Raw genomic sequence first — 17,506 nt, forward strand, 5'->3', positions numbered from 1 at the left:
CCTACAGCCTTCAGCAACCAGACATTAAGGTAACAGAAAGGAATATGCTACTTACCAGTATGCATCTGTTCTTGGCATGTAGAGCTGCAGAGTTGTACACTTAGCAATAGATCGCCACCTCGTGTTGGGCTCGGATGATTGCAGGTTGTTGTCTTCTTGGAAGAAGTCTTTGTAGTCACGAGATAGGTGACTCCTCCCTTGGACAATACTGCGCATGGTCATCGACTCCATCCTCAGATTGTTTTTCGCCATGATGGGAAATGATGGAGTTAGTAGAAGTAAAGAGAAAGGATATCCATGCGTGTGCATCTAAGTAAGATGAGTACTGGAACGGATACAAGTCCCGGGGAGGCGGGAGGGCGTGTACAACTCTGCAGCTTTACATGCCAAGAACAGATGCATACTGGTAAGTAGCATATTCCGTTTGAGGCATATGAGCTGCAGATTGTACACTTAGCAACGATTGTGCAGCAGTGTCTCCCCTAGCGGTGGTTGCTTGTATCCGTTGCAGCATACTGAAATAGTGTTTTAAGGACAGCTTGGCCTACTGCAGCTTGCTGCTTGGCTTGCACGTCAACACAATAGTGTTTAGTGAAGGTGTGTATGGTAGACCATGTTGATGCCTTGCATATGTCCTCTAGTGGTATGTTTCCTAAGAAAGCCATAGAGGCTCCTAGTTTGCGAGTGGAGTGCGCTCTAGGAGGAACTGTTAGTGTACGTTTAGCTTTTTGATACCATATTTGAATACACTTTACAATCCATCTGGCAATTCCTCCTTTAGAGATGGGATTGCCTTTGTGTGGGGAAGAGAAAGATACAAATAGTTGTTTTGTCTTTCTGAAGGATTTAGTCCTGTCTGTGTAGCATAAAAGAGCTCTTCTAACATCTAAGGTGTGTAAAGCCCTTTCCGCAAGAGTCTGGTTTTGAAAAAACACTGGTAACTCTACTGATTGGTTAAGGTGAAAAGGAGTAATCACTTTTGGCAGGAATTTAGGGTTAGGTCTAAGAACCACTTTGTTAGGGTGTATCTGAAAAATTGGTTCTTCTATTGTGAATACTTGTATTTCACTAACTCTTCTGCGAGAGGTGATGGCAACAAGGAAGGCAGTTTTCCATGTTAGGAATTGCAGTTCACACTTGTGTAAAGGCTCAAAAGGGGGACCGATAAGCCTTGTAAGGACCACGTTTAGGTTCCATACTGGTGCAGGTGGTAACCTAGGTGGGATTATTCGTTTTAATCCTTCCATAAATGCTTTTATTGCAGGTACTCTAAAGAGAGATAGATGCTGTCTATTTTGTAAATAGGCTGCAATTGCTGCTAGATGCAGTCGTATGGAAGAATAAGCCAAGTTGGACCTTTGTAGGTGTAGAAGGTAGCAAATAATATTTTGGATGGAAACATCCAGCGGATCAATGTGATTGTTGTTACAGTACATTGCACATCTTTTCCACTTAGCAGCATAGCATGCTCTAGTGGTGGGTCTTCTAGCTTCTTTAATTATATTCATACAGTCTGGTGGTAAGTTTAAGTAGCCAAACTCGAGGACCTCAGGAGCCAGATCGCCAAATTCAGTTGGTTTGGTTCTGGGTGCCTTAGTTCTCCATGGTTCTGTGTTAACAGGGATGGCGTGAGCCATAATTTCTGATGTGGAACCAATGAGAGATCTAGTAGCGTGGTGAACCATGGGTGTCGTGCCCATGTGGGGGCCACTAGTATTCATTTGAGAGACTGTTGTCTGAGCTTGCCTACTACTAGTGGAATGAGTGGGAGAGGCGAAAAAGCGTACGCAAATCTGCCTGACCAGTTCATCCATATTGCCTTCCCCTCCGACCGTGGGTGTGGAAACCTGGCGGCGAAGGTTGGGCATTTTGCGTTTTCGTGGGTGGCAAACAGATCTATTTGTGGCTGCCCCCACCTTTAGAAGAATGGTTGGAGAACCTGTGGGTGCAACTCCCATTCGTGAATCTGTTGTGACTGACGACTCAACAGATCTGCTATCTGATTGTGAATTCCTGGAAGGTGTTCTACAGTCAGGTGTATGTTTTGAGGGATGGCCCATCTCCAAATGTTCTGTGTAAGCTGGGACAGTTGCAGAGAGTGTGTCCCCCCCTGTTTTTGTATATAATACATAGCTGTCATATTGTCCGTCCGGATTAGAACAGCTTTGTTTTGTACTTGTACTTGAAAAGTCTTGAGTGTTAGGAAAATCGCTAGCAACTCTAAATGATTGATGTGGAACAGTTTTTGTTGGCTGTTCCATTGGCCTTGAGTGGTATAGTGCAGGAGATGGGCTCCCCATCTTGTGAGGGATGCATCTGTCGTGAGCACTAATTGTGGAACAGGGTCTAGGAACGGCCGTCTTTTTGTCAAGTTTTTGGTGTTCCACCATTGCAGAGAGCGATATGTACGGCTGTCCACCAACACCAGGTCTGTGAGCGGACCTTGAGCCTGATTCCACTGTTGTGCTAGACATTTTTGTAGTGGGCGCATTTGCAGTCTTGCGTGAGGAACTATGAAGATGCAAGACGCCATCATGCCTATTAGTTTCATGAACACTATGGCTTGAAGAGAGTGCTGGCATTGAAAAAGGGAGACTAAGCTCTGAATGCTTTGAATCCTGGCTTGACTGGGATACGCTAGAGCTGCCGATGTGTCTATGGTAGCTCCTAGATATTGGTGAACGTGCGAAGGCTCTAGGTGCGACTTGGTGTAGTTTATGGTAAACCCTAAGTCGTGTAATGTTTGTATTGTTTGTTTTGTGTGTTGTACACACTGGTTGAACGATCTTGCTTTTATGAGCCAGTCGTCGAGGTAAGGGAAGACATGTATCTGTTGTCTTCTGAGATGTGCTGATACTACTGCTAAGCACTTTGCAAACACTAGTGGTGGTGTTGTGACCCCCGAATGGAAGGACTTTGAACTGATAGTGTTGTTCTTGTATGACAAATCTTAGATACTTCCTGTGCGCAGGATTTATAGGAACATGAAAATAGGCGTCCTTTAGGTCTAGTGTTGTAAGAAAGTGTCCCTGTTCTAGTAATGGGAGTACTTGTTGTAAAGTGATCATGTGAAAATGATCCGATTGTATGTAGTGGTTTAGGGGCCTGAGGTCGAGAATCGGTCTTAATGTCCCGTCCTTTTTGGGTATTAGGAAATACAGGGAGTAGACTCCTGTTCCTTGTTTCTGTAAGGGGACCACTTGAATAGCATCTTTTTGTAGAAGTGCTAGAACTTCCTGTTGAAGCAGAGTTTTGTGTTCTGTGGACATTGGACGTTGCCTGGGTGGTATGTTTGGGGGGGGGTTGCTGTGAGTTCTAGGCAGTAACCATGTTGGATAATTTGTCTTACCCACCTGTCTGTTGTGATGGAATTCCAGACAGGTAGGAACTGTGATAGTCTGCCCCCCACAGGAGTGGAATGCTGTAGGGGAGGCAGAGGGAAGTCACTGTTTGCGAGTGGAAGAGGAGCGGTTGTTGTTATTACCTCTACCTCTTCCCTTATTGTTGTTGCCTCTGTACCCTCCTTTAAAGTAGCCTTTATTAGAGGAGGTTTGTGTTTTAAAAGCTGATGTGTTATCTGCGCCGGTCTGCTTGGAGCCTCCTCTATAAGAGGAGCGACGAAAAGAACTTCTAGTCTGGGTGGATTGTAATGCACCATTAGACTTAGCGGTGTCTGTGTCCTTCTTTATCTTCTCTAGTGTGTTATCTACTTCTGGCCCGAACAACTGGTTCCGATTGAAGGGCTGGTTCAGGATGGTAGTTTGTACTTCTGGTTTGAAACTTGAAATGCGTAACCATGCATGACGTCTGAGGATAACACTAGTGTTAACTGCTCTGGATGCTGTGTCAGCTACATCTAGTGCGCATTTAATTGAGGCATTAGATATTAATTTGCCTTCTTGTAAGAGCTCGGCTGCCTGATCTTTGTATTGATCTGGTAGGTGTTTCATTAATTTTTCTAGTTGGTCGTAGTGAGCCCTGTTGTAGCGTGAGAGTAAGGCTTGTGTGTTTGCTATGCGCCATATGTTTGTTGCTTGCGCAGCAATCCGTTTCCATGACGCATCAATAATTTTTGATTCTTTGTCAGGCGGGGTGTGTCAATGGCTCTTTTACGTGCATTTGACACTGCCAAAGAGTCTAATGGCAGATGTCCCTTAATGTAGACTGGATCAGCTGGTGCTGGTCTATACTTTTTCTCTATTCTGGGATTTAGTACCCTACACCTTACTGGATCTTTAAAAATCTCTGGAGCATGTTTAATGACCCCTTTGATCATAGGTAGTATTTGAGTAGACCTGCTCAAAAGTGTCTAATAAGAAATCCTCCTCAATGGCATCAGAGTGCATTGGAACTCCGTGGTAAAGAGCAGCTCTGTTTAACAGATGATTGAACCCAATACTATCCTCTGAAGGGGAAGGTTTTGTTGGGTAGTACTGAGGATCAGGGATGTCTGGTGCATTATTTGGTGGGAAATTATATGCATCATCCTCTTTGGGATATTCTGGGTTGACATCTTCATCCTCATCTAAAGGGTATGTATGTGGCTCTGGTACATCATCCCCCCCACCAAAGTCATACTCTTCGTCAGTGTGGTGTGATGATGCAGGAGATTGAGCAGGAGAAATTATAGGCTCAATATAAGGAGTGATAGGAGAGGAAGAAGGTGAAGGAGTGGGAGGGTGCATTGGAGAAGTTGCACAATCTTTTTTGGCAGGAACCACAGTTGGAAGTGGTATGTCTGCTGGTCATTTTTTATGAGGAATTGCTTCCACATGTCCAGTTTTTGGATTAATATAGACTTTTTTCTGTTTAGGATCTGGTCTAAACAGATATGAGTCCTGTGGCAATTTCTTCGGTGCCGAAGGTGGTTTAGGCATGTCTGTATCAGGCCTTGTAGTCTTTGGTACCGCTATTGAAGATTTTGGCGTGGAGACAGGTTTTTGTTGGGCCTGCAGCGCCGGAATCTAGCTTCCCTTCTTTATTTTTGGAACCGGATGGTTTCGGAGTCGAAGCTTTCGGGTCCGTTACAGTTTTTGGGTTCGGCACCGATGCCTGTTTAGGTTTGGGTGCCGAAGAGTCTTTGGGCGCCGAAGGGCTTGTTAGCTTCGGTGCCGAAGAGTCCTTCGGTGTCGAAGGATGTTTCGGTGCCAATGGAGGTGGAATTGGCACATGTGTTTTTTTTCGGTGCCGAGGCACCGGAAGGCGTAGTCTTTTTCCTTGGAGTCGAGTCCGAAGGCGGGGCGTCGGAGGGTAAATTTCGGTCTCGCTTGGGCCCCATGGGCGGAGTGCTGACCGTTGCCTTTGGTTTGGGCAATGTCTGTTGTGCAGGGGCAGAGGTACTCATGGGTTGTCGAGATGGAATCAAATCGTCCGAGTCCTCTGCTCCCGATATGATCTGGAGATCAGGCGAGTCTTCCACAGCGACGAGCCTCGTCCTCGGAGATATCTTCGAGTGGGTTCTCGTCCTCGGAGACGTCTTCTTCGACGATCTCCTCCTCAAAGATGGCCTCCGGTGCTGGCGCTGATCTCCTCATCTCAAGTCGACGGGCCCTCCGATCCCGAATGGTCTTTTTCGATCGGAAGGAGGCACAGGCTGTGCAGGTCGACTCGTCGTGTTCTGGCGAGAGACAGAGGTTGCAAACCTCGTGATGGTCGCTATGAGGGAATTTTGCTCAACATACCGGGCATCTCTTGAATGGAGTTCTGTCCAAGAGGCGTAGGCCGTACGGCGCCGATAGGCCCAATGGCCTGCGTCGACGCACCGGGATGTAGCTGGTGATGTCGAAAAGTTTGTTCGATGTCGAAAGTTGTTTATCTAAAGTTTCACGCTTCGAAAATGCTGAAAAGAGTCTTTTCTAGCCGGAGCGGAAAACTTTCATCCGAACCCAGTGGCGGAAAAATACAATCTGAGGATGGAGTCGATGACCATGCGCAGTATTGTCCAAGGGAGGAGTCACCTGTCTTGTGACTACAAAGACTTCTTCCAAGAAGACAACAACCTGCAATCATCCGAACCCAACACCAGGTGGCGATCTATTGCTAAGTGTACAATCTGCAGCTCATATGCCTCGAACACTGGATTCCCAACCTACAAACATGTTCAGCGACTATCACCAGCATTTGGATGAACAAGCATGGCACCGAGGAGCCTCACAGGCTCAAACTACTTTACCTAAGCAGTCAGTAGTGTTCAGGCCTGAGCGAATAACATACCTCACAGCACCATAACTATCGTGAATGACACACTGGTGGATGGATCTGAGTTTCCCATGACTGATGGTAAAATCACGTCTACCATATCCCACATTGAATGCAATTATTTTTCAAGAGGCAATTAGAGTTCACTGAGCTTAGGGCATAATTACTGGAGGGGAACATGCGTTTTTCAAAAGTTTCCATATGTTTCAAATCTGTTTGGCAGGGTGGTTGGAAACAGATTGTGGTTTAACCTGCTTGATGACGCCTAACCCAACAGGTTTTTGGGCATATGGTGCTGGTAGGTAGAATGCAGGGTGTCCTGGAGCAGATCTGGGTCTCATCGTTATTTTTGATTATTTACTGGTGGGTAAGATCCTGGATTTGCCCAGGTGCCCAACAGTGTGTCGGTAAGAGCCTCACTGAATGGCAGGAGAGGCTTCTGTGACATCTGTCCTGGCTGAAGAATTTCAATGAAGATGCAAGTTTTTAAGTCAGCGGTTGAGACTGTCAGATTACTTAAAGTAATTACTATACGCAATAGAAAGGGAGACGCAATTGAAAAATATACCGTCGAGGGTGAGCATCTTGCGCGCCGAGGGAAACCTGAAGGAAACTGTATCGAACCAGAGCGCAATGATATACATCTGAACCCGATGGCGGCAAAAAAACAACCTAACAATGGAGTCGATGCCCATGCGCACTAACACCGAAAGGAGGAGTCACCTACCTCGTGACTGGAAAGACTTCTTTGAAAAAAAAAGTGTAATTATCAGGACCCAACAATAGATGGTGATCTATGCACAGCATATGATCTACGGCTCATATGCCTAAAACATAGATTTTCATCATCATAGATATGGCGGTATCATAATTGGAGTCAGGGATGTCAGTGTTATGGAAGCATCTTGAAATCAAAGTAGGTTAGAGGATGAGATGGTTGTAACCATGATGGTGGTCGCAGTGGATGAGCTTCCGAGCTTGAAAGGATTATAGACTCCCCCTCTGGTGACCTGCTGGGTTGTGACACGTCTTTGTGCCATAGATGGCATAGGGTTTGGCGCCTGTACAGGGATTAAGGGGCACAGCTGGCATTAGGAACAGATTTGTTGTCGATGATCTGGATGGCGGTCCCTTTGGATCCTTAGGGCCCATAGGTTTAGGTTGGCACTGAAAGTGCACCACCAGAGACACCAGGGCAGCCGGATGCCAATGTTAGTCTATGGGGCTAAGGGGCACCTCGGAGGGGGCTGCTCACGGGCAAGCTACTCAGTCTTGGGAGCCAAGCTCAAAAGGTTATGGTGAGGGCAAAGGGGGTTCCACGTCAAAGGGGGGTCTCATGTCAGCACCAAGTCCAAACCACCAGCGGTGCAGGGGCGGCCGGGTGCAGGGTGCTTAGGTGGTGTCGGGAGCCCACTACAGTCCTATGGAGGTTGCTGGTTTTGGATTTTGGCTGCCAGCTTGGTCCAGGAAGTCTGTTATGAAGAACCAACAGCTGGGCAGGAAGTTGAAGGGCTCGGGACCACTCGTGGTTGGGGAGTTGGGGGGGGGGGTGGAGGATGCAGGGGGGGGGGGGAAGAGGGGAGAAGGGAGTTGCGTAGTGTCTTCCATGCTGAGGCTGCAGGCGACGTCAGGGAGTCCTGGAGGCATCAACCCACCGTGGACTCTGAAGCACTGGGGGACCTCACTGGGACCGGTGGGCCACTTGGACTCGGGCCATAGGCAACGGGTGCAGTTGTAGTACCATGCATCAAGTTTTTTCGTCCTCAGTAGGCTCAGAATCTTTCTTTGGAGTTTCTTTTGAACAGAGCTACTGTTCGCAGGAAATCTGGTCTTTGTTTAAGGCAGGCAGTCCTTCCAGGGGTTTTGGTGATCCCTGGCTGTAGGAAAAGTCAACTTTTTGGTGCACAATCTCTGGAAACTGCAGACGGGCTGGTAGGACTAGGGCCAAGTCAGGTCTTCTCTGCTGTGCAACTTCTTCCGTCCTTCCTCTCCGTAGGTTGCAGAAATCTGCCTTCTGGGTTCAGGGCTGCTGTCTAAATACTGTATTTTGGGGGCGTTTTAGGGGTCTCACGGTCAGCAGCTACTGACCTTAGGGTGACAACACCTTTGGTGTGCCCACCCCAAGTATGGGGGTGGCCACAATCCCTAACTGTGTTTGGAGAGTGCCTGCCATCTGCCAGATGGCAGGGACTGAAGAGTGTGCTTCAACTTGCCTTCGCCCATTTGAGGGGTGGGGTTGGTAGAGTTGGGCATACCTTCTGGGCTGTTCTAATTTTTCGTGCCTGTCTTCCTGCCGAAAAAGAGGGAGAGACAGAAGGGGGGCCTGTTAATGTAGCAGGAGAGGCTGGAGGTCACACTGCCAAGGAGGCGAGGCCTTTGAAGCTCCCTTGCCACAGATGGCTCTTCTGACCTGGGGGGAGGTGTGAACTCCTCCGCCAAGGAAAAGCTTTGATTCTCGGCCCAGGGAGTGAAGGCTCCCACCCCAGGGGTCCAGAAACGTGTCTTGTGGTGGGTGGCTGGTGTTCATCAGTCAGGAATCTAATATTGGTTGGCTTGATTCAGGGTTCCCCTCTAGAAGGGACCCTGACTGCATGGAATAATAAATCTGACACTAACATATGTGCAGGTTTATTTTTTCTGAAATGTTTGATACCAAACATCCTAGGTTTTGGCAAAGCCATTATGATGCTAGGAAACTTGTAATGACCAGTTTCTAGACCATATACTCGGTATGGCTTTACTGTGAAATTACAATATCTAAGAATGGCCTTATATATTAGAGGGGTTTGTCTGCCCATGCAGATAGGTCCTTGCAAGGTATAGTGGAATCTGTCTCAAGAGTTAGCCACCTATGCCTCATGCAGTGCAGGGTAGGCATGTCACTCAGGGATGTGTGCCATCCCGACTCTTTACTTTTACCTGCGACAAAACACGCAGGCTTGAATGGCAGTGGTGCATGTTTGTGGTAAGAGGTCTCTGGGGGTAGCATAATACATGCTGCAGCCCTCAGAGGCCTTTTTCTGGCTACCATTGGTAACCCTTACAAGGGACTTACAGGTAAGCCAGAGTTGTGCCAATTGTGGTAACAATGGTACAGTTTAATGAAGCGAACACAGGCAGGCCCAGTGAACCGTATTGGTAGGGTGCAGGGCACACTCAGTTAAAGTGCATCAGAAATCTGACAAAAAGTGTGGGGGTAGATTTGCTGCAACAGAAACCCACTTCCTACACAACACTCCCCCATCCCTGAGCCGAAAGGCCGGGAGACTCAGCCCAACCTGGGAGAGTCTTCCTAGTATTTCAGACGAGGAAGTAGTTTGAGAGTTGCGACCTAAGTTCAAAAAGGTTTCTATAAATACTACCTTTCACGATCTACCTTGACTGTAAACTCTTCCGTTCTACTCTAACTTGCTCTGAGTTAAAAGCTCTCTTGTCTCACCTCCATCTTCTTTCTCCAGCTCAATCACAGCTTTGCTAGCATTATGTGATCTGTGAGTGCTTTGCGGCAATGTTTTAATGGCATGCATCACTATACAAATGAATAAACAAGGGAAACACAATTTAAGTAAATAGAAGCAGTGTCTGTTTTCAAGTGAATGGAAGAATGAAGATGATCTTGCATAAATATTAGATGCGAAACTATACAACTGTAGGTGGAGACTTGCTACAGTTAACAACTTTCTATTTATTAAGAGGTCAAACTGTAATGATAACAGAAATATAACAAATCTAATACTTATGTATAAAGGCTGTGCAGTGGCAGCTCTTAAAACATGCCCAGCTCAATAGAAAAAAAAACTTATAACAGCATACAAAACTAGCAACATCAAACTGACTCAGGATATAAAAGTACATGTCAGTTTAGAGCTGTAAATGTGAAGGTCAGTTATTTCTCTAGAAGACCATGACATGGAAATTCAGAATACCTTTGGGAAAAGAGGAGAGGGTACAGGGGGGTTCTCTCAAGGATTTAGTATGTTTTATATGTTTTCTTTTTTGTTTCATGAAGGGGTCCCATAATTCCTGAAAATGTATGGACAACATGGTACTGCATTTTGGTAATTAAAACAAAAGCACAATAAGGAAACGCTTTGAAAAAACTAAAAGTCAAAACTTACCCTGTCCTGGTCTGCCAACAGGTTGTGGAACATGCATCTGGAAGAAAAGAAGCAGACATATAAATCTAACTTACTTGAACATTTCAGGTGTCAAATCTCCTGCAAGCAACAGACCATGAAAATCGAACAGCCTAAGAATGAGGATTAAGATCTTAAATAATTAGAGTCTTTTGTCCTAGCAGCTTCTTCCAAACAAACACAAACCTGATAACTAGTCTGTGCTATTCTCCACACAACTGTATTTATTATCAATGTTGTAAATTTCCAAAATATTGGACTGTAGAAGCCAGGCTGCAAAGTCAAGGACATGGTTTTGACTGAACGGCTGTCATGCTTATGGGCTATGACAGGAGGAAAATGCTACTTACCGGTATGCATCTGTTCTTGGCATGTAGGGCTGCAGATTCACACACTAGTGCATAGATCGCCATCTGGTGGTGGGCCCGGATGATTACACTTTGTTGTTTTCCTGGAAGAGTCTTTGTATGGTAGACGACTCCTCCTGTGGAGCATAGTGCGCATGGGCATCGACTCCATCTTCAGATTGTTTTTCGCCATTAGGGAAAATTATGGAGTTGTGTGAGAACTGAAAGAGATGTCCATGTATAGTGTGAGAACTGAAAGAGATGTCCATGTATAGTGTATCTAATTAAGATAGCAAATCTTTCTGACCAACTCATCCATATCGTATTGCCTTTGGAAGATGGGTGTGGATAGCTGGCGGCGAAGCTTGGGCATTTGGAGTTGAGGTGTGTGGCGAACAGATCTATTTCTGTCTGTCCTCACTGTTGAAAGAAAGATTGAAGAACTTGCGGATGAAGTTCCCACTTGTGAATCTGTTGTCTCTGATGACTCAACAGATTTGCTACCTGATTGTGAACTCCTGGCAGATGTTCTGCTAATAGGAAGATTATTTGAGGGATGGCCCACCTCGATATGCTGTGCGCCAACTGGGAGAGCTGTAAGAAGTGTGTTCCTCCCTGTTTTTGGATGTAGTACGTGGCTCTCATATTGTCGGTGCGGACTAAGACAACTTTGCCTGATAGGTAATTTTGAAATGACTTAAGAGCTAGAAAAATGGCTAGCAACTCCAGATGGTTTATGTGAAGTAGATTTTGCTGAGGTGTCCACCTGCCCTGTACTGTGTGCTCTGCCAAATGAGCTCCCCAGCCAATGAGGGATGCGTCCGTGGTTAGCACCACCTGTGGAACTGGCTCTATGACCGGCCGTCCTTTGGAAAGCTTTTTGGTGTTCCGTCACTGAAGAGAGCGATGAGTCGGCCGTCCAACACCACCAGATCTGTTAATTGACCTTGAGCCTGGTTCCATTGGCTTGCTAAGGACTTTTGCAGGGGGTGTAGTGTAGTTCCTATATTCCCAATAGGCTCTGCGCATTGGAATAACATGAACGATAGTTTAGACGTAGGACTGAGGTCGACTAGGTCTCTACTGAATATGTTAGACTTAATTATGAATGCCAGCTAGCTCAGAGGTCACTAGAAACTTTCTCGCATGAACAGGAAGGAGTTAACTTTCCTGATTAGACAAGAATGATAAACAGGACAACTTTGCTCCCTCCAGAACAAGGAGTACATCTCCAGAGTCGTGTGAAAACAATAGACAGCTATTTCACTCAGTCAATCGTGCATGCTTAGTTTCACCAGAGTGCAGAGAAATAGAGAGACGGGCGTTTTCAATAAAAGGTGTTATTTATTGAGTAGTCCTCTTTCTCGTGCAAGAGAAGTGAATTGCCACAATTGCAATATTTATCATAAAGTAAAGTGCGTACAGTAAAAGTAGTATTATGAAATAATACTGTAAAAGCATTGATATGGTTTCTGAGCCATATGATACTTAAAATGGATAAAATATATACATACATAAAATCATTGACTAAACGTACTCAACTGGTGCTTCTAAGATACGCCTACCCCGGTGTACCTAACCTAAGCCTAGTACGTGGGAAGGAGTATATGAGCTGCAGTTTAAGTTAAGTTAGTTTTTGCCAAGAATCTGAATCAAGAATTCTCTAAGGATCTAATCAGCTTCGTACCTTGGTTATAGAATGAAGGAGGTCTTGTATCTCTTTCTCAGGACTCGATTTCTCAGCAACCCGCAAGGGTGACTGGAAACACTGGAGCTGGATTTCTCGGCAAGAGAAAAGACAGCGTCTCTCTCAGTGCGTCAAGGGGAGGGTCGGCTTCCTTCGGCTCTCGCATCAGCTGGGCTTCGGGCAAGTAGATAGTCGCTCTGCTCCAAACCACCGTGTGTTTGCTTAAGGCAACGTTGGTATATTTATACCTGGAAGGTGCCGAGTTTGACGTAAGGTTGGACATAAGACGTCACTAAGAACTTACAGTTCTTTCTGGACTCCAGGAGTTCTTGCACAAATCAAAATGAAAGCAGGGGGATTTCCGGGCTGCTGGAGGCTTGGTTTGTTTAAAGAACGCGTTGTACTTTCTAGGAGTCTATGGGAGTAGCCTTGTCGTATTTGGACTGCATTGGCTATGACTAAATATGGGTATGTTTCTTATGCCTTTATAAGGATATGTTTTGTTATAACCATATAAGGGCATGAATCGGGAATATTTTAATAGGGTCCTAGATACATTCACAACAGGGGCGCATTAGAAGTCTTGCGTGCTGATGCAAGACGCCATCATTCCAATTAGCTGCATGAACACTCGAGCTGGTAGTGAGTGTTGCGGTTGGAATTTTTGTATAAGAGCTTGCATACTTTGTATTCTTGCTGGATAGGGGAATGCAAGTGCTTTGGAGGTATCTATTGTGGCACCTAGATAGTGTTGAGACGGGGATGGTTGGAGATGTGACTTTGTTTGGCTTATAGTGAACCCGAGTTTGTGCAATAGGTGAATGGTCTGCTCTGTGTGCTGCTCGCACTCGTGGTGTGACTTGGCTTTTATTATGCCAGTCGTCGAGATACGGGAAGACATGGATGTTTTCCTTTCTCAAGTGTGCTGCTACTACCGTGAGATACTTTGTGAAAACTCAGGGTGCTGTAGTCACTCCGAAAGGGAGGACTTTGAATTGGTAATGCTGACCGTCCAGTACAAACCGAAGGTACTTTCTGTGAGCTTGGTGAACGGGAATGTGGAAGTAGGCTTCCTTGAGATCTAGGGTAACAAGGAAGTTGCCTTGTTTTAACAGAGGAAGGACCTGCTGTAATGTGACCATATGGAAGTGGTCGGACTGTATGTAAAGATTTAGGGGTCTCAGGTCTAATATAGGTCTGAGGGAGCCGTCCTTTTTGGGAATAAGGAAATATAGGGAGTAAACTCCTGTGTTTTGATGGTGTACTGGAACTAGTTCTATTGCATTTTTCTGCAGTAGAGTGGCAACTTCTTGTTTTAGGAGAGTGAGATGCTCTTGTGACATGGGACTCTGTGTGGGTGGTAATGTTGGAGGAGTGGAAGTGAGCTCCAGGCAATAACCTGGCTGAACTATTTGTCTCACCCACCTGTCTGTTGCGATGGAGTTCCAGACAGGTAGGAACTGTTGTAATCTCCCCCCGACAGGAGTGGATTGGTCTGGGGGGAGGGAAGTCACTGTTTGGGAGTGGAGGCAGTACGGGTGTTGTTACCTCTGCCTCTACCTTTAGTGTTGTTGCCTCTGTATTCTTCTCTATAATAACCTCAATTCGGCGAGGATTGGGTGGGTGCTTTGTAAGAAGATGAGGCAGTATCTGTTGGAACATTTCTGAAGGCGCCCCAGTAAGAGGAGCGACGAAAGGAAGCTCCGGGAGTCTGAGTTTGTAAAGCTTCCATGGACTTTGCAGTGTCAGTATCCCTTTACATTTTCTCTAGGGAAGTATTAACTGTAGGACCAAAAAGATGTTGCTGGTCAAAAGGTTGATTAAGAATACTGGTTTGTACCTCTGGTTTGAAACCAGAAATGTGCAGCCAGGCATGTCTACGTAAATGTATGCGGGTATTTATTGCCCTCGAGTCTGGATCAGCAGCATCCAAAGCACAACGGATGGAAGTATTAGTGATAACCTTCCCTTCCTGTATTAAATGAGAAGCCCTGGTCTTATATTTGTCTGGCAAATGTGCATAAGGGCTTCAAGCTCATCGTAGTGAGCCCTATCATACCTTGCCAACAGGGCTTGGGTGTTGGCAATTCTCCAGACGTTGGCTGTCTGATATGTCATGCCTTTGCCTGAAGCATCTAAAAGTTTGTACTCTTTATCAGGGGATGGAGCATCTCCGGATGTCTGAGAATTAGCTCTTTTCCTGGCGTTTGAGACTACTGACGAGTCTAATGGCAGCTGGCCTTTGATATAGGCTGGGTCAGTTGGAGCAGCTTTGTACTTTTTCCCCAACCTGGGATTAATTATCCTAGCCCTGACGGGTTCTTTAAACACTTCAATCCATGCTTTAGAAACCCTTTGAGCATTGGAAAATGGCTGTGGTTTTATGCAATGGTAATAATGTGTCCATAAGGAAGTCGTCATCTACTGGATCATCTACTGGATGATCGACCCCATGAAAGGTTACTGCTCTGTGAATGAGTTGCGTGAACCCTATAGTGTCATCTGGAGGAGATGGCCTAGAAGGGTATGCGTCATCTTGTGACAGATCTGGGGCATCTGGTGCATTATAATCTGGATCATCTGATGGTCAGGAATATCATTTGGGTCATCTAAGGGTTGCTCATCTTCTATCCCCCCTGAGTTATCATCCTCATCATCATCTGCGGGTGCAGGGCTGTGTGGGATGAATGGTGAATGTGCGGGGAAAATGTCAAGGTCTGGTACCTCTGGAAGTGGTGAAGGTACCCTTATAGGAGAAGTCGGAGCATGGTTTTTTTTTTTTGGGTTAAAAACTTTTATTGAGCAATCAGATAAAAAGTACAAAGATGGGCCTACAACCACACGGGCTGGCCTCTAATTCGCAAAGCACGTATCATGCAGTGAACATTAATCTCCGTGGCCAGGCCCAAATCACAGATTAAATATTGCACCAAGCATATGACAGGACACAACAGTTTTTGTCGTAAACATTAAAATAACAAACCAAAACAAGGCGAATGTAGCAATCACGTCAGCCCAGATGACAGAGGGGAAGTACACTAATCAGGAAGATAAAGGTAAATCAATGAGACTCGGCAAGGCCGGGGGGGGGGGGAGGGGGGGGCAGCAGGGAGGACAGAAAGATCTTAAAAAGAGAATGAAAGATTTCGGGAACGTCAGCCTAGGGAGACAGGGTAACATCGGATGTGTCAACCAAGGGAGGGGTACAAATATCTCCACGATATGCATTCCACTGACCCCAAATTTTAGTCCACGCCCTGGGTCTGCCCCATGCCACATAGACGGTCTTCTCTCGAAACATGGACCAGTCCATGTTATCCTCCCACACCGAAACGTCCGGAGGTCTGGATGCGCCCCAGAGTTGCGCAATGTCCCGCTTCACGACCATGTACCCCAAGGTTGCCCATCTGGTCTGGGCCACAGAATAATCGGTGGGTTCCCACACGTTCAACAGGCAGCGTCGGGCCTCAGGCCGCAGGGCAACACCAGTCACGACAGTCATCACATCGAGTACCTCAATCCAGTAGGCCGCTACCAACGGGCATTCCCAAAGTATATGCGTAAATGTAGCACTCATCCCACAGCCACGCTTACATAAGCCATCCGGGGAAAAACCCATTACAACCAGGCGCGGGCCAGTTACATACACGCGGTGGAGGATCTTAAGTTGCACCAAACGAAGACGGGCGGGAATGGCTACCTCTTTAGGAGAAGAGAGTGCTGACTGCCAATCCTCGTCATCTAATTCCAATCCGTCACCGATCCACAGCTCCCTAAGGCAGACCAACAGGTCGGCGCGACTATGAATCAATTTTTTATAAATAAGGGAGATAGTACTATCAGGCAGGTGTCCATCTAGTACACGATCTTCAAGGGGGGAAGACTCGGGCAGGGTCACACCAGGAGTTAGAACTGAGGCCAGGGCATGCCGGACCTGCAGATACCGAAAAAACTCTCTATCACTCAAGTCGTATTCTGCCTTAAGGGTCTGGAATGACTTCACGCTACCGTTCGCACAGGCATCACCCACCTTACATATCCCAATCATATCCCAGCGGTCGAATCCCTTAGTAGACCAGAGACACCCCAAACGTTCAGAGGCATAAAGCGGCGTCGCCAGTGTCAGTCGATTCTCCCAGCCCAAACTCACATGCGCGGCGCGCCACACAGTGACTGCGATCCTGGACGGGCCCACAAGATGGCGCCCGGCCGATCTAGAATAAAGCGCTCTATTAAAGTCCCCTCCCGGCAACTGGAGTCTATCCATCTCAAAGGCCGGATCCCGACCCGGTGAATACATCGCGTGGTTGATGGCAGACAGCTGGGCAGCCCAGTAATATCTCTTGATGTCGGGGAGCGCCATGCCCCCGTCATACCAAGGGATGGTGAGTTTCGCAAGGGCAATACGTGGACGCCCGTCCCAGATCAGTTGTCTTTGAAGACTCTCGATCTCTCGGAAATAGGTAGCGGGAACATCGTCATAAGAATTCTGAAGTGCGTAGAGGAACCGCGGCAAGGACATCATTTTAAAAAGGGCCGCCCTGCCCAGAGGAGACAGGGGCAGCTTACGCCAACGGGCCACATCCAGTCGCAGTCGAAGAAGCGGGGGGAGGAGATTGCGCTCGAATCGGAGTGAGGAGTCCCGCGTAATAAAGATCCCCAAATACTGGAAGCCAGACTGGACCACCTGGATAGGAAATCTGTCCGGCAATGGGGGCAAAACACCCGAAAGAACATACACGCAGGACTTAGCCCAATTAATAACTAGGCCCGAGTTAGCTCCAAACGAGGTAAGAACATCAAACAAAACATTTAGAGATTTACGCGGGGAAGTAAGATACAAAAGAATATCATCTGCGTAAAGTGAGACGCGGTCCTCAAAGTCCGGTGACCAACGGATCCCCTTGAGTGAAGGCTCCCATCGAAGCCACGCAGCTAACGGTTCCAGGGCGAGCGCAAAAAGCAACGGAGACAAGGGGCAACCCTGACGGGTCCCTCTACCAAGGCAGAAGGGGACAGAAACTCTACCGTTCACCACTACCTGCGCTAAGGGTTCAGCGTATAACAACTTCACCCAACCGATAAACTCAGGACCAAAACCAAATTTTTCAAGAGCAGCCCAAAGATAGGGCCACTCC

At 46.8% G+C, this 17,506-nt stretch overlaps 1 protein-coding gene across 2 annotated transcripts in view; it reads right to left on the reverse strand.

Annotated features, from left to right (window-relative positions):
• The window catches only part of MGA (MAX dimerization protein MGA), a 949,809-nt gene that overhangs the window by 103,768 nt on the left and 828,535 nt on the right, over positions 1-17,506 (reverse strand). For both annotated transcript variants that reach the window (XM_078659651.1, XM_078659650.1), the window contains exon 19: positions 10,317-10,353. In XM_078659651.1, coding sequence (XP_078515777.1) covers positions 10,317-10,353 — 37 coding nt within the window. The remainder of the gene's footprint in view (positions 1-10,316; positions 10,354-17,506) is intronic.

This window comes from Lissotriton helveticus, chromosome 9, assembly GCF_964261635.1.
Source record: "Lissotriton helveticus chromosome 9, aLisHel1.1, whole genome shotgun sequence".
NCBI classification, from domain to species: Eukaryota; Metazoa; Chordata; class Amphibia; order Caudata; family Salamandridae; genus Lissotriton; species Lissotriton helveticus.